This window comes from Rana temporaria, chromosome 4 (genome assembly GCF_905171775.1).
Source record: "Rana temporaria chromosome 4, aRanTem1.1, whole genome shotgun sequence".
In the NCBI taxonomy this organism is placed as follows: Eukaryota; Metazoa; Chordata; class Amphibia; order Anura; family Ranidae; genus Rana; species Rana temporaria.
Window position 1 is genome coordinate 165,921,195 of NC_053492.1, and position 23,751 is coordinate 165,944,945.

Below are 23,751 nucleotides of genomic sequence, written 5' to 3' on the forward strand. Positions count from 1 at the left end.
CGTGTTTGCAATTTGAAGTACACTAATAACCTAACATGTATGTTTCTGCCTATATGAGCAAATCCCTTTATCTGCCATCTTTGCATTACATACAGTATTGTTTGGAACCTGGATTTCATGCTTGGTGCTTGACTTATTATGTGCCTGGTTGGTTTTTACTATCACTGTAATCCATATGTGAATATAAAAAAAAACAGGGGCTTGAGTGGGCATTGTGCCAGGACAGGCAGAAATTAAAACAAGCAAGACTTGTGTAAAAATAACTGGTGTATACTTAAGGATTCCTACAAGATTCAGACAATTTTTTACATGAAAGATTTCCTGCAAATGCCTCTTTCATAAAGGCTTCTTTCACAATGCTGCCAAAATCATCATTTGTAGCTAACTGTTATAATCAAACAGTTTAATTTAATGTACTAATTAAATGCAAGACCTTGTTCAATCACTAAATAAATTGTAGTTTGCAAAATAAAGAATGAACTTAGTTCTATATTATTTACATAAACAGAACTGAACAAAAGCATGTAAAAACATTTGAACTGTTGCCAGCACTATTAATTATAAAGTCATTGGTGCAAATTTAAATGTTTTGTGGCACATTTATAAAAGAAGTATCTGTACATTTTAAAAAATAGCTTTTTATTGAGAGAAACTGCTGCTACATTCATGTGCGAATAGAACAAAGTGAAATGTTCTCCTACTATTCTCTTTGCAGGTCAGATATTAGTGGTCTGTAAAAAGAATGCATTAGGAACACGAGATAGAGCAGTATTTTCCGGAATCAATTTTGTTCTTTCAAATGAACAAAATTTGACTTGTAGAGGTAATAGAATGAGAACATTAAATGTTTCACCATTCATACAAAACAAATGTATCAGCAGTTTTGATAGTCAATTAGTGTCATGATCGCTACTGTGCCGAGCGGGCGGCGAGGCATGGTCATCCCCCAGTTGGCTCTGGGTGGAATTGAACCCAGGACCTCTCTATTGCTGGTCCAGGTCTTTGCCTCTGAGCCACTGCTCAGTGATATTCTTCATGCTGTCCGTCGGAGCCTGGTTCTGAACTCATGCTACTTTGGACCAATCAGTGGCCTGAGCGGCCTATTTAAACCAGCCCCTTCCTCCTTGCAAATTGCTGGTTCGTTTGCAGTGTTTGGAGTGTTTGCTACTGGAAACCTTATCTGTGGATATCCTGTTTGGACTATTTCCTGTGTGCTTCTGAACAGCCTCCAGTGAGCTTTGGCTATCCAGTTTCCGGTCCACCTTGGATTCCCTCCTGCCACTGGACCCGGTGCCTCTTGGTGCGTCCTTCCTTCTGTCTCAAAGTCCAGTGGGTGGATCGCATCGAGTCGCAAAGGTGAGCCGCCCTTGGCATCTCGGCCTCGGTAAGTAACGTTCCTGACAATTAGCTATTATATATATATATATATATATATATATTATCAAAAGTTTACATACCTTGGTAATTTTGGCCTGATAACATGCACACAAGATGACACAAAGAGGTTTGAATGGCTATTAACGGTGACCATCCTCACCTGTGATCTGTTTGCTTGTAATTAGTGTGCGTGTATAAAAGGTCAATCAGTTTTTGGACTCCTGACAGACCCTTGCCTCTTTAATCCAGTGTGGCACTGACGTTTCTGGATTCTGAGTCATGGGGAAAGCAAAATAATGGTCAAAGGATCTGTGGGGAAAAGGTACTGTAGTTGAACTGTATAAAACAAGAAAATTATATAAAAAAATATCCAAAGAATTGAGAATGACAATCAGCAGTGTTCAAACTAAATCAAGAAGTGGAAAATGAGGGGTTCTGTTAAAACCAAACCACGGTCAGGTAGACCAACTAAAATTTCAGCCACAACTGCCAGGAAAATTGTTTGGGATGCAAAGAAAAACCCACAAATAACTTTAGGTGAAATGGAGGACTCTGAAAACATGTGGTGTGGCTGTTTCAAGATGCACTTGAAGAAAGATGGGCTACATGGTTGAGTCACCAGAAAAATCCATTACTACACAAATGCCACAAAGTATCCCACTAACAATACGCCAAACAGCACAGAGACAAGCCTCAAACCGTCTTTTTTTTTTAATTTTCATATTCACATTATAATTTTCACATTTTTATATTATTTCAATTTACCATTCTAAATATAGTTATCTTCTATACGGTTATATCCATTTCTGGTTCCTTACTTTAACGTGAATTGTCTTTACCTACTCTACCTCCAATTTCATCCTTATTACCACCCCCCTTGTTCCCTCCCACAAAAAAAAAAAGGAAAGACAGCTCCAACTCTTCCCCCCCCCCCCCCCCCCGTTTCAGCTTAATTTCCCTCTGTTATCTCCTCCCTATAACTCATATAAGGAGCCCATATCGTCCGGTGCCTCTCATCTTGATCTTTCATTGTCATAGTAAGATTCTCCATTTGTTGAATTTCGGCGATTCTGCCAAACCACTGTATACTGGATGGGGGGCACACCTTTTTCCACATGGCTGTGAGAAGGTGAAGCCTCAAACCTTTTGGCACAAAGTCATTTGGAGTGATGAGCTTTTTGGCCACAACCATAAACGCTACATTTGGAGAGGCGTCAACAAGGCCTATGATGAAAGGTACACCATTCCTACTATAAAACACAGAGGTGGATCGCTGATGTTTTAGGGATGTGTGAGCTAGTAGGATGAATGCAGTATGTTATCAAAAAATACTGGAGGAATATTTGCATTCATCAGCCCGGAAGCTGCGCATGGGACATACTTGGACATTCCAACATGACAATGATCCAAAACACAAGGCCAAGTCGACCTGTCATTGGCTACAGCAGAATAAAGTGAAGCTTCTGGAGTGGCCATCTCAGTCTCCTGACCTCAATATCATTGAGCCACTCTGGGGAGATCTCAAAACGTGCAGTTCATGCAAGACAGCCCAAGAATTTAGGAGGAACTGGAGGCTTTTTGCCAAGGTGAATGGGCAGCTTTACATATATTTTATATATATATATATATATATATATATATATATATATATATATATATATATATAGTAACAACTGTGAATGAGTAGTCAAAAACAATTTTCCATACTCTCATTCATCTCTGCGCCACAGAAATATAATGTGATCAGTGATCAAAAATTTAAAAATAAATATAAATATGAAAGTATAAACCCACATGCACAGTAGCTGCCACTTTGAAAATGTAACATAAATATACCAATTCACCTAAAACAAACTACATAATCCAAATATAGGTGGACAGCAGAGCTCTATAAATAAGATGATAATAATAATAATGAAAAAGTTAGTGCACAACAAAAGGTTATAAAATACACCCAAGTGAAAAAGGAAAAGAAAAGAGAAAAATTGTGTACAGTTTAGTCCATACGGTAGTGAATATCTAAGTAAATGCATCATAAAACACAAAAAAAGTCCTTGATGTAGATAGTGATCTTCATACCACACCATGTGCTCCTTATACCTCTCCCCATAAGTAATGCATTCACCAGAACATTTATTAGAAATCTTCAATCATTGCGCTTACATCAAGTAAAAACAAACCAAGCATTTGATATATTCCTATGAACGACCAGCAATAGGACATGGCTGTATGGCAACCTGACATTACTTGACTGTTTTCATTAGTTTTGTATTGTATTGTGGGTGGTGCTGCAGCAATCACATTTTGTGTTGAAGCCAATTGGATACAAGCAGGTTTTGTGATTTAGATTTATATAAATTATAATATATAATAATTACCGTATATACTCGAGTATAAGCCGACCCGAATATAAGCCGAGGCACCTAATTTTACCACAACAAAATGGGAAAACGTATTGACTCGAGCATAAGCCTAGGGTGTCCATGTGCATGCCTCACTGTGCCCATGCCTCACTGTGTCCATGACTAGACTTCCGTTTAACATTGGAGTATATAGAAGGGGTGCCCGGCTTTGAAAAATCGTTGCTTCCTGGCCGTAGGTCCGTTAGACAGCAAACTTTGCACACTTGTAGAGTGTGCCAAGTTTCAGGTCCAGGGGGCTATTCGGTATCGGGCCCCCAAATTTACCAGAGAAATTACCATTTAACATGGGAGTCTATGGAAGGGGTGCCCGACTTTGAAAAAATGTGCTGAAATACTAAGCTTATACTCGAGTATATTATTTAGAATGAAAGACACTGGTAAGCTTACTAAAAGTAAAGTTGTTTAGGTAGAAAATAAACACACCATACCTTCTGTGTTTCTTCAGCGTCAGTTTCTCTAGGTAGCTTAAGCCACTGTCTTTAAATTCAATTTGGAATGGTTTTCCTAAGCCAGGCAAAACAGTCTGAACTTCTAAATTGCCAGTAGAATCTAGGGGAAAAAAATGAATATTTGAAAACAGAACACCAATGCCATATCACATGAGCAAATGATTTCTAAATTAAGATCATGCAGTATTCATTCCTAAAGCCAATTTCCAATTTCATGCACATAAATTTATATTTGGGAATAGAGGAAATTCTGGCCCTCTTCCTCCCAAAAACATAAATTGGCTACGTATAAAAAAAATTAACTGAACTGATGGAACATTATTAATCTTAAATAAGAACTAATGGCAACATCATTAACCATACATGAATGCAGAACAGTGCAGCTCAACTAACATGTTGTAAACCAGCCCTTAGTTTTGGAAAGAGTTGGAACATTGGCTAGGGTATTATTGCTGTCTTTGTCTCTACTGGAAATAAATTACCTCACTTCCTCTCCCAGTTACAGCAAGTCCCCAATGGCAAAGAGACATACATTTTTTTTTTAGGTTGATCAGAGAGGGGTTAAAAACTGTGTTGGATTTTGATTGCTGTTTGTGTCCTCCAGTCTTGGAAACCCCTATTCCATTAATGTCTTGTGCTAATGTCACCATGGCAAACATTGCACTGAAATCTCTCCAAGAGGATCACACACACACACACACACAAACAATAAGGCATGGTGTAGATTATGTGATATTTTGCATAGGAAAAAAAATATAAATAATTTGCTCAATTCCCCCATGAACACAGTGTTGATGGAGGAGTCCCTCCCGCAGAGCTATTATGTTCTTCTGGTGTTGGAGCCATCCCTGCCATGAGAACACAATGATGATTGCGTGCGGCAATAGCCACTGGCAATAACTGCATGCTCGAAATCGGGCATGCTGATTGTACCCAAGTTGATGCAATCAGCCTGTCTATAGATGGATTAAATCCCAACCGATGAGTGAGAGTAAGTGAGTGAAAAACTTTGATATCGTTACAAATGCAAACTAAATCGCCTCAAGGTGCTTAGGTATCCATGTCCTTCTATTTAGCCTTCAGAATAGGTGGGTCTTGAGTTTTTTTCCTGAAGGCCTGGTGATTCTCTTCTGTTCGGATATTAGTTGGTAACACGTTCCACAGTCGAGGCCCTTGGACTGCAAATCTTCGTTCTCCTTTGGTCTTATATCGGGCTTTGGGGATTTGTAGTAGATTTTGGTTAGTTGATCGAAGAACGCGATTGGGGGTTGTGATGTTTTATTTTTTCACATAAATATTGGGGGGCGATTCCTTGTACATATTTGTGCGTCAGGCAGAGGGTTTTAAATGTGATTCGGTCCTTTACGGCCAGCCAGTGGAGGGACCTCAGGGAGGGAGTGATTGATTCCCAGGTTTTTTTTCCTGTTACCAGTCATGCCGCCGTGTTCTGAACGACTTATAGACGAGCAATCTGGTATTTTGGGATCCCTGCTGAACCTGTGAGGATTCAAACCATCTATGGCGGCCAACTTAAGAGCCGAAATTTTGAACCCTTCCTACTCTTAAAAAAAACTTTTACAAAAAATGTTGACTGCAGTTAGGTTTTAAATCATGATAACATCATCCTGTTAATGTAAAGCTGCCCAATCTCATCCAATTTCCTAATGCAAATGCAATAAGCTTACTGTGATGGATCTCGCATACCCCAGGTGGGAACATGCGCCAGACCTGTGTCTCCTGTCCTCCAAATGCACCCGCAGCCTGCAGATTCGCCATAACCAGCCCTTAACCCCTCAATCACAAGACAATCCACACAGGTGTTGAGGGTTAAACATGCAGAGCATAAACTGTTTATTAAATACAAGACATACACTTTTACACACAGTTAGGGACACTCCCCTTAGCTTTGTCATAGAGGGGAGGGCGTAGGGGACAAGGAACAACCAATGGGAACTGAGCACTTGTACATTGAAACAGAAACTACAGATAAACATAAAGGGATTATGGTAAGCAGGCAGCCTCTCAATACACATCCCCTGCGGAGAGATGTCTCCAGTCCAGACCATTGTCTATGTGCCATGACCCAACACAAGGAAACACAGCAACAAGAGGGGGGGATGGGGGAGAAGGGGTGTAGGATTACATTACATTATCTCAATGCCAGCTTGTCCTCAGGTCTCCAGTCTCTTCTGGGCCATAATCTGTGGGTAAGAGGCCCGCCCACAGTCCCTTCCAAAACACACAGTGACCGTGGGTTCTGTCACACTTACTAACCCAGGAAAATGTTTTGTATTGTGTAGAGAAATTGAAGAAAAAGTGGTTATATCTGAATCATCTTTTTGAGATGCTAATGCCGCGTGCACACGGTCGGAATGTCCGACCGTGTATATGCTCCATCGGACATTTGCTGTCGGAATTTCCGACAACAAGTGTTTGAGAGCTGGTTCTCAATCTTTCCGACAACAAAAGTTCTTGTTGGAAATTCCGACCATGTGTACACAATTCAACGCACAAAAATTCTACAAATGCTCGGAATCAATTTGACACATGCTCGGAATCATTGAACTTAAATTTTTCTCGGCTCATCGTAGTGTTGTACGTCACCGCATTCTTGACGTTCGTAATTTCCGACAACATTTGTATGACCGTGTGTATGCAAGACAAGTTTGAGCGAACATCTGTCGGACAAAAATCCACGGTTTTGATGTCGGAATGTCCAATCGTGTGTACGCGGCACAACTGTTGTATGTGTGTGCGTGCCTGGTAATAGAACTAACATGTATACATATAGGCTGCATGATTTATCACTTTGTTTAGAAAAAGTGAAATGTATCATAATTTTCATGGCATTAGTGCACAGACAAAGAATATTGTAAGACATTATATCATAAAAAAAAAAATCAGTAACAGTAAGGCAGGCCATAGACAGTATGAATTTCTTTCCTACAGTCACAATTTGCTTGATTCCTCCATCAACACAGACAGTGCAGACAGGGGAATCCCTCCCAATAAGCCATTGTCCTCTCCTTGCAGGGGAAGCTGCCATCACTGGAAGAAGACAGTGATTATTGTCACCTATGACAGCCAATAGTGATAATCACATGTAAAATCCAGCAGGTTGTACCCAAGCCGAGTTGAGTTGGGTAGATATGGGTTGAGTTGGGTACATTCAGAGTGCCCATACCATCGAAGGAACTGGTCGAGTCTCTATTCTTTTAATAATTACCTGAGCCCCCTCTCGATCCAGTGATGTCCACGAGAGCCTTGGCTCTCCGGGGCCTCACACTCCTGATTGGCTTTTGGCAGCAGCGACAGCCATTGGCCATTGAGCCAATCAGGAGACAGAGGGGGCAGGGGTGATCCATGGCTCTGTGTGTAAATGGATACACAGGGAGAATGCCTTATTGGGTGTCCCCATATCAAGCCCCTGCAAACTTTTGCAATACGCATGATTGCGGTGCAGAAGTGTGGCATATACAGAGTTAAATCAAACTTTGAAGAGGCAACATATCAAACGCATATCAACTGTCAAATGCCTCTGAAAAGCGAAGCTCTGTAGATCACTTTTCAGAGGGTCGACTAGGGCTGCCGCACATGTGAACAAGCTCTAATGCCGCGTACACACGATCATTTTTCGGGTTGTAAAAAACTATGTTTTTTAAAAATGTAATTTAAAACGATTGTGTGTGGGCTTTAGAGCATTTTTCGGGTTCTGAAAAACGACAATTTTTTTTTTCGAACATGCTCTATTTTTTCACAACATTTTAAACTATATGTGTTTTTTCGGGTTGTAAAAAATAATCGTGTGTGGGCTTTAAACGACGTGAAAAACCTGCGCATGCTCAGAAGCAAGTTATGAGACGGGAGCGCTCGTTATGGTAAAACTACCATTCGTAATGGAGTAAGCACATTCATCACGCTGTAACAGACATAAAAGCGAAATCAGCTAAAGCAGCCAAAAGGGTGGCGTCATCCGAATGTAACTTTCCCATTATAGTGCCGTTGTACGTGTTGTATGTCACCGCGCTTTTCTAGAGCTTTTTGTTTTCCACGATCGTGTGTGGGCAACGTCGTTTTAATGATGAAGTTGTTTTTTTCTAGAGCCTGAAAAACGTCGTTTTTTACAACCCGAAAAATGTTTGTGTGTACGCGGCATCACACTTGTGCTGGACAGCTTGGTCTGTTGAGAAATAAGTACTGGAAGGATCAACAGGTGAAAAGGAAAAAAAGTCTAAAGAAAAAAAAAAACCTGATGCCGATCTTGTTCTCATCCCTGGTCTGCCAACATGTGTTGTCTACACTGAAGCCAAATTATCTGCATCCTTCTAACAGTTTGTAATCTTCATTGATCACATGAGTGAATAGCAGAGTATACATCATAGCTGATGAAATAGGGCTAAGCATGTCTGACAAGGACACCTAGAACTGAAAGTGGCAGAATGACATTTATGCCAAGCTGACATGGAAATTAAAATAGTAGCTCCCTCCCAGACAGGCTGCTAGGCTTAATTAGTTTGCCATGGGCTTTGCAAGTTTGATTGCTTCCTTCCATTTTCTGGAAGCTTTCAGAATATATAGTCAGTGGGAGAATCAAATGAGCAACTTGAATATTTTTTCAGCACCAGTCAATCCCTAGGGGAAGGTGCCCAGATGGTGGCTGGGAGTGCATAAATAGTCTAGAGCCTGGAAGAGTAAGGTTCTTCCACAGGAGAAGTTCCTAGCAGGAAAGGATGCCCCCTTCATAGCAGTCCAGCTAAACCTCCTGCCTGTTTAATCGAGGTCCCAGCTGTGCATAGCTGGAATGCCTGTTCTGCTGCTAATCCTGTGAGAGCTGGAAGAGGGGTTTTACTGTGGGCCCGGTCGGGAAGCTTCACAGAGAAATCAGTGAGACATCAAGAAAAAAAAAAGGGGGTAGTCCCTGGAAATTGCATATCCAAGATGTCTTGTATAGGTGAATGGAGTAGCAACTTTAGCCTGGACTCCAACAAGGCCACACCCCAACATGTTTCACTCCACCCCCTGGAGCTTAGTCACAGGGAACATTCAAGTTCTGGGGACACTATGAGTACAGATCTAAAAGAGATGGATCCTAGTGACTGTTGCTGCTGTTAACCCCTGGTACACTAAATTAAGGCTTGTCTGGCCTGGAACATAGCACTGAGACACCATTGGCAGTCAACTTTCCCACTGCTCAAACGACTGTATTAAGTAGTAGCTGCAAAGGGAAGAGTTTCACATTCTTGTGCAGTGTTCTGGAGTATTCCACAGCTTCCCTAAGCCCCATTCAAGTTAATCTGCAATAAAAAGGAAAAAGGCAAACCCTAGACCAGGGATATGCAATTAGCGGACCTCCAGATGTTGCAACACTACAATTCCCATCATGCATCTGCCTTTGGGTGTCATGTTTGTGGCTGTCAGTCTTGCTATGCCTCATGGGACTTGTAGTTCTGCAACAGCTGGAGGTTCACTAATTGCATATCCCTGCCCTAGACTGTATTCTGAGCCAGAGGAGTGAATGTTGCCATTTGCCTAGCTGCCATTGCACTAGTGGGAAAAGAACCTGGGATACAACTCTGCCAACTATACTGGAGTGTAGCTATACTACTGCCAAAAACTTCTCTTGTCTTTGTGAGTTTATAAAATACTTGGATGCAAGGTAGACATGGATTCAAATGGGAAGCCATGCAAGGAATGGGTCAACACACATCACCAAAAAAAAAAAATGGCATGACACTGAATATCCACATATTCATATCAGTGTGACCCAGAGATAATCCAGGTTTCTCAAACCTTACTGTGGCTGCTTCAGGGTCAGCCAGCAAAGACCACCAGACCACGTATAGCTACACAGAGGAACTGAGACCAAACAAAGTATTTATCAATTAAAGTGATACTTATTTACAGTGAACACACACCAATAAACATACACGGCAACTAGTGAAAGCATAAACCACTCCAGCAAACAAGAACAAGAATAACTAATGAACCCAACTGCTATCTATATACAATATCTACAACATCCAGAGACAAAGGCAACAGGGATGCAAGGAAGGGGACACGACTGGGTACAAGAGTATGGAACAAGGCAGAGGGGTGCAGGACGAATCAGGACACAGGAAGGTACAGGAAAGTTATCAGGCGCAGTCTGGTAGCAAGGAGGCAATCAGACAGGATAGTGACGCCCTGGGGGAAGGGAGGAGCAGCCTTAAATATCTACCTGTCAGCTGGAGCCAGGTGTGGCTGATCAGAACCTGCTGGCTTCTGGGAGACACCTGCTGGTGGACACTGGAACTGCATCCATCTGCAAAGTGAACCCCTGTGCCACCAGCAGGTGAACTCAACGCTGACATGTGCTCTTCTCTAAAGGTGACATTTAACTATTATATTCTTTAAATCCAACCTCTATCATTTTCGTTTGTTCTTGCCACATGAACCATGTCAATGTCCGTTTTTAATTGTATGGTTTTTCAGTACACATAAATTAACAAATTATTTTGCACAAAATATCCTAACCCGCTAGAATAGAGGTAATGATGAATTCATTTTTAGTTTAGCAGCATCTGGAGTAAGACGACTGCACTCTTGTCTTGTAATACAAAGTGTATGACAGATACTGTAAGTATCTTGCAAATGAGAACTCTCATCACTTTGGAGATTTAACATCCCAATATAGTTAAAGCAGAAGGCATCAACAGAGTTTGTTTGCTGGCAAGTGAGTTTTCAGATGCAAAATATGTAATTAGTGAGAAAATAAATGCAAAATGCTAATGTGCAAACCTTTGATGATGAAGAATCATCTGAATTGCAAAGAAATGTTAGATGTTGTATGGTATATGGATTAAACAGAGTAAAGACGTGTTCGCATTTCCTCAGTGGGCTAAAGAATAAGAAGTCAAGTCTCTTAAGAGTGATTTAAAGAAAGTGGCAGCCATCTTTTAAATGAAACTGTACTACACAAGAATGAAGGATGAAAAGGGGACCATTTTGGGATTTGGGGGAGTTCCATCAGGTGCCCTGAACTAAGGCAACAGTTAGCAATTACGGAAATTATGATGGCATGAATTAACCAAACACAGTTATTGTTAATAAAGAACCAAATTCTTAATAAAAAAACACAAACAATAGAAATGTTGACATCACCATTTGTCCCATGTGCTCCTGCTCCCAAGATGCCTATACTCTGCCATTGCTGAGAGAGGATCTTCCCCTGACTGGGAATCATGGAATAGATGCTGACTGAGGGCAACAGCATATCCCATATGAGGAAACCATAACACAGATGCTAACAGAGTTCATGTTCCTGTGAGGTATCAGGCAAGAGGTGAGACAGCAAACGATCAGTTTGCATCCTGAGCGGAAGATGGTAGTCAAAAGTGCTCAGTTTGGCATCTTATTAGCACTACCTCACTAGCAAGAGAGAAACTTTCGGGAGTGAGGTGAAACAAAAGAGTGACTAATTGAAATAGGTAAACAATATAATTATGTTACCTATGGGGCCGAATAAAGTGAGACAAAAGCCAAGGAAAAAATAAAAAAAAGTTTAATACCCCATAACCCGTGCCTTCAAATCCACTTATGTGCTTAGCACTGCGGTGCATACTATAGTTCCAGATAACGATTGAAAAAGACAGCAACCAGTATGTAAAGGAACAGGAAAACCCTGTCTTACCCTGCCCACATCACTGGTCCTGTTCAGGATCCAGGTTTTGTCCAGCATACCTCCCAGAGGCCTTCAGGGTCTGGGTACCATATGAGTGGACCATGGTCCCGGACCTATATAGCATTCTGCAGCTAACTACATTTATTGTACCACATACAAAGGTGAGCGGCAAATGCAGGATCCAGTGCCAAAGAAAACATTACAGACTGACCTCACTGCAGTTGGGTCCAGGTATAGTTCCCAAGGTATTCACCAAGGGTCACTAATCCAGAAACTGTTAGTGAACCATAACGCAATAAGCAGATCTTGATAGAAGCATCAGTCGAAGAAGAAAAAAAAAAATGTTGAAAAATTTTTTTCAAGAAGGGGTCCTTCACCCAAGAACACTAGCAAAAAACTGGAGCCTCATGAAGTGGGGGGAGAATTATATGGATACACTGGGAGGCAGTCCCAGCAAAGCTTTTCTCCGAGTCCAATTGCCTGAATAACCCATGGTCTATTAATCAATTCCTGTGTCCTGTACTGTAAAATTAAGAAAAATATTTTAAATCACTAACAATATAACCAGCGGATGCCAGAACAGCCAATATTGAAATATATTTCTAGGCCCTGTCACCATTCTGGCTATGTAAATAAGCTCATCCCCTCCACTACATCATGTTGACTGACAGTATAGTTCATGCAAGAGAAAGGCAGAGAAAAGTACCAATGCATCATATAAACCCAGCTTTTTACTTATTGTCTCACATCTCCTTAGCTATGACATGCTGAGGAAGAGAAGTGAGCATACAGATGAACATTTAGTTATTTTTCTTTATATGGCATGTAGAAGCATAAGGACACCATTTAATGAAAATGTTGCAAGGATTTTAGTTTTTCTGACATAATAAAAAATATGTACAGTAATGGGGTCATTGTATATAAATATAGACATAAACATACATACATATATATATATATATATATATATATATATACACACACACACACACACACACACACACACACACTTAAGCTATATATTGCATTCTATTTCATGTTCAAATTTCTTGTCGTTATACAGGCTGAATGTATCCCAAGGCGCAGAGTCCAAGAGCCATCAAAATTTTACAAGGACTCCATTGCATGCTGACCCCTGATTATGACCCCTGGGTCCAATTTGACCTAAGCATCAAGCAACTATGAACAGATAAACACAAGATGGCAGTGAACTTGAACAGACAGCTGGATACAGGCAAGAAGTCAGAGCAGACACAGATAACCATGATTTAATACGCAGGTCAGGAAATGCAACGGACTTGGAAAACCAGGAAACAAACCAAAAGTCAGGGCAGGCAGCGGACACAGATAACCAGGACACAAAGCACAAGTACAGGATACAGGCAAGAAGGAACCCACTAGAAAGGGGCATGGTAGTACGCTTGTAAAGCGTAGCTTATGCAGAGAGAAAAGCAAGGAGTTGCGCCAAGTTTAAATAGGTAGGGCAGGAGCAGAAAGCCACACTGATTGATTGTTGCTGGAAGGAGGAAGCTATGCAGGTTGGCTGTGGTTGGAATCTGCACTGATTGGCAGAGGCATTACAGGAAGACCAGTAAGTGTGGGTGGCCACTCGCTATAAGGGCAGATATGATGTTGGAATGCAGGGGGTAAGTAGGTTAATAGAACCCCCTCTTAAGAGGCCTCCATATATGTCTGAAACCAACTTTAAAAAGGTAATTTCTTACAACATGAGGTAAGAAGACATCCAATGTGGATATCCAAGACTGCTCAAAGCCATATCCTTTCCAATCAATGAGGCACTGGAGTATGCCTCTGGAGGAATGAGTCCAAGATTTAACTCTCTTAAATTTTACTGGTTGTCTTTGTATATGGGAGTAGTAGTAGGAGCAGGCCAGGGAAACATGTTGAGGAGTTTAAGAAATAAAGAAATGAAAAGAATTGTAAATTTTGAGGTTCTCAGAAATTTGAAACAAACATGATTTATCTTGGAGATGGTCATATAAGGGCCAATGAATTTAGGAGCACATTTTAGAGATGGCACCTATAATCATTATGGAGAGCGAGACTCAGCCCCTTGGCTAGAGAGGTGGTGATTTGAAGTTAAAAACTTTGCAGACCTTCACAGACTCAAACAAAATTTAATTAAAGGAACTTTAAGCAATAGCTAAAGCAGGGATATCAGGAGAGCAAGGAATTGGAAAAGTTGTGGATGTCTCCTACAGATCATAAAGTAGAGAGTTTTCCAGGAGCTGGAACTGATATTTTTGTGAGAGAATTTAGCCAATGGAATCAGAGAGGCCCAGTTGTCATGACGAACAGAGAGCAAACAGCAGAGTTGTTCGAAAGGTCAGTGAAAAAGTAAATGTCTATATGGGGCCAGGGCTCCTTGGGGATAGGTAGGTGTAGGAGCAAGAGCCTGCTGCAGAAAAGGCTGTGAGACCAGAGGATTATGGGAAGCCTGGAGCTGATCAAAGTGTGTAGCCAGTTATTGCAGGAATATCAATCGGATCTGATCAGACTCCTGAGCTTCAAGAATATGAGATATCCCCCAGATAGTAGGTAGTCAGGAAGCAGGAATAAGCCAGCAGGTTCCTTAGCCCAAGCAAGACATTAAGGTGGCACCTTCATTGGAATGGACCCCTCTACTACACTGCACAGGGGGAGAAAGAGACATGGCATCCCCCAAGGCACATAATCACAGGGGTTTGGCTTCTTGTTGACCCCAGGTCCTCACTCCTGGGTTCATCCTGATTTAGGCACCATGGATTTGGAGAATAGAAACCCCAGATAGTGGTGGATTGGAACAGACAAATGGATACAAGCAAAAGATGAAGGTAGAGAGCTGACAAGGATAAACATGATACAAGCCAGAGGTCATACCAGGCAGTGGACATGGTTAACCTGGACAAGGTCAAGGCAAGCCGTGAACAGCAATAACTGAAAGACAAGCTACAGTTATGACTCAAAAGCCACACCAAGTACAGGATACAGGCAAGAAGAATTCAATACAAAGGGGCATGTCAGCTGGCCTGTAAGTCATTGTGTGGGCAGTACCAAGGCAGGTCAAGAGGAAAAAGCCATGTTGATTATCTGCAGCTGGAAGGAAGATCCTGCACTGACTGGCTATGACCAGTGACTCTACAGATCAGTTAAAGCTGGATAGAGGAAGTTGTGTTACTTGGCCATGGCTTGAAGCTGCTCTGATTGATGAGACAGTTTAAAGCAGATCATAGTGCTAATAACACATTTTTATGAACAGAGCGTTCAGGGGAATGCCATACTGGAAACCCTTGTTTTGTATGAATCAGGTTATGGCAGTAAGTTGTAATAGTGAAAAATGTATAATTCTGTTACAATCAGCATGGGCCACACAGGATCTAAGCATTGGGACATCACAGTGCTAACTAAAATGGCAAATGCAGTCCAATACTCGGTATATTAGTGTGGAATTATCTTTTATATTGGATCTCCAGTTTCCACCAAAATACCCCATTTCATTCCAAATTTCATATATAAAAAAGAAGTACCTGCAAATGCCATATCTTGACATACAGTACAGGGCATGGGGAGTATTCATAGACTGAGTTATAATCTGTTTTATATAGGTGATTGACACTGGCAAAGCTTTTGAAGACATGATATACTTTAAATAAAGTTTATGACAAGAGAGCGAGGCAAGACATTTTTGAAAATGGAAAAAGATGAAGCCTGTCATTTTTTTTTTTTTTTTCCATTCAAGTTTAAGTTTATTTTCAATAAAAGAAGAGCATACAATTGTATTAAAATAGCAGGACATATGTAAATAGCATACATAAATATAATAAATTAAGTGTATTTTATAACATTTATTCCCATCTTACTAACTTCCTCTCATATCTAGCAATTCCACATTTTCCTCACCATGTGGTAAGGGTAAGGTAGTTTATATAAGCATATAGAATAAAGTAATCTAAAGTATTAATTCATTTTTGAAAGGAAAAAAATAAAAAAAAGGAATATCTCTATAATTTAAGGAATCCCTAGGTCCATTAATACCACACAGTATATAAAAAGGAAACACAATGTGTGTATCAGCCCAAATTATATAGATTAATCAAAGGATAAGCCTGTCATTTAAGGCTAAGTTCTTTTCAGGTTCTGGTGGTAGGTGTCATGGATATGCAATAAAGTCTGGCAGCTTACCTGATCTCCATGTGTTCATTAGAGGCCTGACCCTCCTGACTGTCTTTTATCACCTTCCTCCCTGTATTTCTCCACCCTAGGTCATCCCAGGAAGCCTATATTAACCACTGCACTGCTAGTCTGCTTTGCTGTTCAACCATGTTGTTAGCTTTAGTTCCTGTCTGCTATGATTATCTTCCTGTGTACCATTTTTGTCTCGTCCCTGACTTCTCCTGTTTGCCTGTGATCCTGACCTGTTGCCTGTCCCTCAGTTACCCTTATCTGCCTGTTGCCCTGACCTCAGATTACCCATCACTACCGCTTGTCCTGCTTGCTGCTTCCCCTCTCTCCCTGCGGAGCATGACCTAGGGGATCCCAGGGGTCGTGACCTGGATCCAGCTGCGGTGAAGGCCATCCTCACCACTAGAGGCTCTGGTGAACACAAAGCTGGGTCTTAGACTCTGCGCCCTGGGTGATCTTGGGTTCACGCTAGACATGTGCACAGAAAATGTTTTTGTTTTTTTTTGTTCTGTTTCGTATCGTTCCGTAGGTTCGTTTCCGTTCGTTTTTCGTAAGACGCCCGTTTTCCTGTTCGTTCCCGTTCGTTTTTCGTACGACGAGATTTTTTCGTATTCCAATCGTTTCGTATTTTCGTTACCGTTTTATTTTCGTACATGCGGGATGGTTCGTTATTCTGTTTAATTCATGTTCGTTACTTGTTAGACAATAATTTTCGTGAATTTTCGTCAATGATTTGCATTCTGTGTTTTGGATTCCTTTTTCCGTTTGTGTTTTCGGTCGTGTGTTCGTGTGACATCTATGAAAATTTTTTATAGATGTCATATAAACATGCGACTGAAGATACGAACAGAAAAAGGATTTTCGTCTTTCGTAAATATTGCGGGATTCGTGGCACTTTCAACACGCGGCTCATCCATATTAACTATTGTTAAGCCCCATACACTTGGTCAGACTTTAACAACAAACATAAAAATGATCGTTTTCCGTTTGTTCTCAGAAAATGTGTTCGTTTTTAAACTCCATCAGAAAACCATTTTTGGGTTCAAAAGTCTGGCCAACTGATCTCCCTTCAGATGAAAATCCACAGAAAAGTTTATTTGGCTTTACTGTACTACTCAGCACAAAAGAGAAGCTGCTTCACCAACTACACTCACTGCCCATTCAAAAAAACGAAAATGACATCTATGGCAAGGGATTTGCATTCTGTGTTTTGGGTCCGTTTTCTTTTGGTGTTTTCGGTCGTGTGTTCGTGTGACATCTGTGGCAAAAGATTTGCATTCTGTTGAATCCAAAATACGAACAGAAAAAAGGAATTCAAAATACAGGGTGCGGGTCTTTTGTTGTGGATGTCGTGTGAGCATGCGACTGGGGATGCGGACAGGGAAAGGATTCAAACAAAATGCAGAGTGCAAATCTTTTGTTGTGGATGTCATATGAGCATACGACTGAGGGTGCGAACAGAGAAGGGATTCAAACAAAATACAGAGTGCAAATCTTTTGTTGTGGATGTCATATGAGCATACGACTGAGGGTGCGAACAGAGAAGGGATTCAAACAAAATACAGAGTGCAAATCTTTTGTTGTGGATGTCGTGTGAACATACGGCTGAGGACACGAGCAGAGAAGGGATTCAAACAAGATACAGAATGCAAATCTTTTGTTGTAGGTGTCATGTGGACATGCGGCTGAGGATACGAGCAGAGAGGGGATTCAAACAGGATACAGAATGCAAATCTTTTGTTATAGATGTCATTTTCGTTCTTTTGCCGTTTTCGTTTTGTCGTATTTTCGTCGGATCGTTCGTTCGTATTTGCGGTTGTTCGTTATGCGGCTCATTCGTAATCCCGTCGTTTTCGTATTTTGGTGCTTTAATTTTTTCGTATGTACACATTATTCTGCGGGTACGAAAATTAACATTTTCGTACGAAAATAACATTCGTACGAACGGGAATGCACATATCTAGTTCAGGCTTCCTCTCTAATCGCAGCAGTCGGCCATACGGTTCACTACCCTGTGGTGCATCCCTGACCCCAACGGGGTGCACTTGTCACCTGGCCACAGGTGACCTGACAGTAGGAGGGACAGAATGCAAAGCATAGAATAAGCACTGGGATTGAAGTGCATGTATTCACACCAGGCAAAAAAGTATTTCCAGGTACACTGGTAAACCTTTCTGGAAGTGGCTTTTCCTGCTTTTAACAAAGTAGGAATTACATACTCAGGCCAGGGGTTGTCTCCTAATAGTCTGAGTACGTCTGGGCCAATTTGGTGCAATGAGAATTACCAGTTTTTTTCTTTTGCTCAATTATGCAGGACAGGCAAGGCAGAATTTGCACTGGATGGAAGGCACAGATTAGCCTGAGATCAGGGAATTATCAAAGAATCCACAGACACTGCTATGGGATCATTGATTCTGACCAAAACCAGAGGAAATATGGTTGTTGAACCTGGAGGTCAGGGTATCCACATCCAGTGTCCTTCATCTCCTACATATTAGGTTGAAGATATTGGGGGTGTCCTGGGATCTGGACAGCAGAGATTGCTGCACAGTGTTTCTCCATTGTGATATGATCTGGCTTGTTTCCTTCAAGGCTGCATAACTCCTCATTCCCCCTCAGTGGTTGATGCAAGCCACAGCCATAGCACTGTATGACTGCACTACCTGTAACTGGGTGTCCTTGCAGAAGGGGGGTTCAGTGGTGCACAGTAATACTTATCACTCTAGGCTCCAGGATGTTGATGGGGAGCTTGGATTCCACCAAAGACCATGCTCCTGGAACTGTGAGGGACTGCAAAACTCCTCCTCAGCATGAAAGACTGGCATCTGTCATAATCACTTTCCAGTGATATGGAAGAACCAGATTCCCCATTGTTAAGGCTGGATTGGAGATGTTCCAAGCCAGTGAATTCCTTGCTTGGCTAGACAGAAGCATGATTAGATCAAGGAGCCTGTTTGTTCCATGCCAACAAGGTGTTGTGTTGGAGGTGTCTAAAACAATGGAGAATCAAACAGGGGTGTTTTCTAGCCCGAAAGAGAGTTCTGACAGAAAGCAGTTTCTTCTCTGAAAGAAAGACTTTTGCTTAGGATGTGTCTCAAATCAAACGCAAGTATTCGAGGACAAGCAAAGGTAGGAATGCAGGTTTTTGGAAGCTGATCATCCAACTGAAAGCCTGAAGCATCTGAATTGTCCTTTAGACATCTACAGATAGCTGTAAGGGAGATGAACCCTTCAGAGAAAAGTCATCTAGATAGCTTGTACCCTGGATGTCCTGAGGTCTTAGAAGGGCAAGAAGAGGTGTAAGATCCTATGTGAATTCTCTGGGAACAGAGGATAGGTCAAATGTCACCGTGACAAACTGGAAGTAAGGGTTTATTAAAACAAAATGTTGGAACTTTATACGAGACAACAACTGCTATAGAGTTCATGTGTCTCCATCCCTGAATCATATAGGGATGGAAGTAAGAGCGCGGATGAGGTGGATCAATGGGAATATGCAGATAGGCACCTTGGATGTCTATGGATGCCAAGTATTCCCCATGTGTTAGAGAGGTAATAACTGACCTTGTGGTTTCAAATGCAAACTTTTGGAATTTGGAGGTACTGTATTTATTTAGGGATTTTAGATTCAGGATAGTACAAATGTCCAATGGGTTTTTCATTCTGTGAACAGGTTTTAAGCCTTTGAACCTGTCCTTCTGCAAATTCGACTGTACTTGGGAAGATTTTGGTTGATATAAGAGAAGAAAGCGATAAGGGGGTGGAGTTTTGAACTCTTATTTTGCACTACTTTGAAACCACTGATTGAACCTACAAGTCTGGGACATCTTTGACCCAGAACAAAACAAACTAACATATGTCCTCTCACTCTTAGAAATGATTTCATTTGGAAAAGAGCTTTGAGGATTATTTAGAGGGCTTTGTGGGCCAAATCTTGAAGTGAAAGGAATGGCTGAACTTAGGGTAAGCCTAGACACAGTGCCGAGGTGCTCTGCATTTCTTCCTGTGACATCTTTAACCACTTGCCTACTGGGCACTTTCACCCCTGTCATGCCCGTGCAAATCTTCAACTTTCAGGGCTGTCGCACTTTGCATGAAAATTGCGCAGTAATGCGACACTATACCCAAATTACATTTTTATCATTTTTTTTCATGCAATAGAGATTTTTTTTTTGGTGGTATTTAATCACCACTGGGATTAAATTTTTATTTTTAGCAAAAACAAGACTGGAAAATATAAAGTAGTTTGTTATGAAAATGTGCAAACAGATAATTTTTCTCCTTCACTGATGTGCGCTGATGAGGCTGCACTGATAGCATGCACTGATCAGGCAGCACTGGTGGACACTTTCAAGGAGGCACTAATGAGGCTGCACTGATAGCCACTGGTAGACAGCACTGATAGGCACTAACTGGTGGGCACAGATTTTCAGCACTGGTGGGCACTGACTGGCAGCACTGGTGGGCACTGTTGGGGCTGCACTGATAATCAGGACACTGATAATCAGTGCCCTGATTATCAGTGTTGATGTCCCTTTAACAAAAGCCGGTTATTGTCTTTCTCCTTCTCTCCTCACACTATCAGCATGAGGAAAGAAAAGCTGATAACCGGCTTGTGTTGACATCCTCGATTAGTTATTGGACACAGCTGATCACGTGGTAAAGGGCCACTGAGTGGCCCTTTATTCCGATCTGTAATCAGCTGAGTCTAAAGGACTCGGCGATCACAGGGGGCGCACATGAAGTGCAATCATGGAGGACGTCAATAGTTGCCTACCCGGCTAAGTAAGCCCACACTGTAGCCGTCATTCAGCTATAGTGCAGGCGGGAAGGGGTTAATGAATTTGTCAAGTGCCTGACCAAAGAGATGTTTTTCTTCAAAAGGACATACTGTATGTGTGGGGCATGTTTTACAGGAATCTTTAGCAGACCAGGCTTTGAGCCACAAGATTCTGTGCATGTGAATGGAAGTCAGAGCCATTCTGGAAATTTCTGTCATTACTAAAAGAGCATGGCAGTAGAAGACTACCGGCTGCCCTGTATAATAAAATAGGAGGCGGAAATTAAACCGTACACTCACTCCAGATCAGCAATCCAATATTATCAGATATGCACTTATTCAATCTGTACTAAGATACAGGAAACCAATTTCAAAATACTGACAAGATGGTACTATACACCAACCCTTCTACATAAATTCTTCCCACACACTACTGATTGTTGCTGGCGATGCCAGGGGGAATGAGCAACAATGCTACATATCTTCTGGTCCTGCCCCAAACTTCTGGAAAGAAGTCTGGAGGATCATCCAAAAGTTTACAGATTACGATCGGTAGACCCTGTCTTTTTTTCTTCTACATGTATTTAAATATCCCAGCTAAAATTTACAATCTATTATACGTCACTCTCTTAATGTCGGCAAGTCTTATACTCCTCTCACTTGGAAAAACCCACAGCCACGACAATTGGCCTTTGGTTTAACAGGGTGGAAGACAAACAAAATGGAGGATCTAACGCTTACAGCACAACATAAACATGAATGATACTCCAAAACCTGGACATTGTGGAATATGTTTGTTTACTCTTGAGGAAGAGATAACTCTCTTTGCTACATAGACCACTGGCCAAACAAAACTGTATGATATTAGTAACTTCAACCGGAGGATGGTAACAGATCCTTTTTTTTTCCACATGGCCACCATTATTTTCCAGCACTGTCATAACCCTGTTGGGCATGGAGTTCCCTAGAGCTTCACAGGTTACCACTGGAGTCCTCACCCACTCCTTCATGATGACATCATAGCATCATGGTGGATGTTGGAGACCTTGCAATTCTCCACCTTCTGTTTGAGGATGTCCCACAGATGCTCAAAAGGGTTTAGGTCTGAAGACATGCTTGACTAGCCCATCACCTTTACCCTCAGCTTCTTTAGCAAGGCAGTGGTCGTCTTGGAGGTATGTTTGGGGTCATTATCATGTTGGAATACTGCCCTGCGGTCCAGTCTCCAAAGGGAGGGGGATCATATCTGCTTCAGTAGGTCATGTTGGCATTCAATTTACTGTAGCTCCTCAGTGCCAGTAGCACTCATGCAGCCCCAGACCATGACACTCCCACCATCATGCTTAACTGTATGCAAGACATGCTTGTCTTTGTACTGCTCACCTGGTTGCAGACACACATACTTGACAACATTTGAACCAAATATGTTTATCTTGGTCTCATCAGACCACAGGACATGGTTCCAGTAATCCATGTCCTTAGTCTGCTTGTCTTCAGCAAACTATTTGCAGGCTTTCTTGAGCATCATCTTTAGAAGAGTATTTCTTCTAGGACAACAGCCACGCAGACCAATTTGATGCAGTGTGCTGCGTATAGTCTGAGCACTGTCAGGCTGACCCCCCCACCCCTTCAACCTCTGCAGCAATGCTGGCAGCACTCATATGTCCATTTCCCAAAGACAACCTCTGGATATGAGCATGTGCACTCAACTGCATAGTGGGCACAGGCTGCATGGTGGGCACAGATAAAGTTAATATTTTTATAACTTAATTCTGCATAAAACATTTAAGTGCCATGTCATGAACCAATTTATGAGGGTGGGTTCAGGGGTTAGAAACCCTTGAGGTCTGGCTAGTAGCACAGGACTTGACATTTTTATCCCTGTACTATGGGGCATCTGTTGTCAGCTGCCCCTCCTCTACACCAAAGCTGGTGCCGAGACTGATCATGTTACCAGACTGCACCGGCTTTAGAGGAAATTACAAGCATCTTTTCTTTCACGGGGTCAATATAGTCTTAGAATGGAGGTGGAAGTAGGTTTAGCCTTAGTTAGATTTCGATTGAACTTCCACTTTAAGGGTGCAGGGGCACACCAGAATCCCTGCACAGCACAACAGCAGTTGAAGACCTCCAGCGTGTTCTTGCACTAAATCCTGCAAGTAAAATATAAAAATGGCAACCACTTTAATTGATTTTTTGGTAGGTTTCTTAAAGGCGAGTTCCACCCTGAAAAAAAAATTACAGGAAAATACTGCAAAAAAAATTTTTTTCTTCTTTACTCACCCGAAATACCTGTTGCTATGCGAATGTTCCTAATCTTCCTCTTCCTTATACGCGGTGGGTCTTCTTCCGCATTCTCCTTCTGGTGAATGGGGCGCACTGCCTTCTGGGAACTGTGTGTATCCCAGAGAGCAGCCCATTCACAAAGCGCAGTAGGAAACGGGCAGTGAAGCCGCAAGCTTCACTGCCAGTTTCCCTTACTGAGGATGGCGGCACCGGGACCTGCAATGATCTGGATCGGCATTGGGGGGGGCAATCATTGCGGGCGCCTAGGACAGGTAAGTGTCCTTATTAAAAGTCAGCATCTACAGTGTTTGTAGCTGCTGACTTTAAAAAATAAAATAAAAAATGTGGGTGGAATCTCGCTTTAAGCTCCTTCCATGTGTACCTTACTTTAAAAAAGCTAGTTATACATTAGAGCTTCCAGCCTGATCCTTTAAAGCCTGTTTAGTCTTAACATTAAAAAAAAAAAATCAGCATAGGAGACACAAGTTAAAATCAATGCAAATCATCCCTTGTGATGCTGGCTGCACATTTAGTTGAAACCTTCAGTCTTCTGACGCCACCCCCCTGCAGTAGTAATCTTCCGGTGCTGTGGGG

The 23,751-nt window shown here is 41.7% G+C and overlaps 1 protein-coding gene across 1 annotated transcript in view; it reads right to left on the minus strand.

The window, feature by feature from the left end:
* Positions 1-700: 700 nt before the first annotated feature.
* Positions 701-23,751, minus strand: part of ZBBX (zinc finger B-box domain containing) — a 126,988-nt gene continuing 103,937 nt past the window's right edge. Inside the window, exons 10-11 of the mRNA XM_040347715.1 lie at positions 4,229-4,349; positions 701-731 (exon numbers count right to left, since the gene is read on the minus strand). Of these exons, the coding sequence (XP_040203649.1) occupies positions 701-731; positions 4,229-4,349 (152 nt within the window). The remainder of the gene's footprint in view (positions 732-4,228; positions 4,350-23,751) is intronic.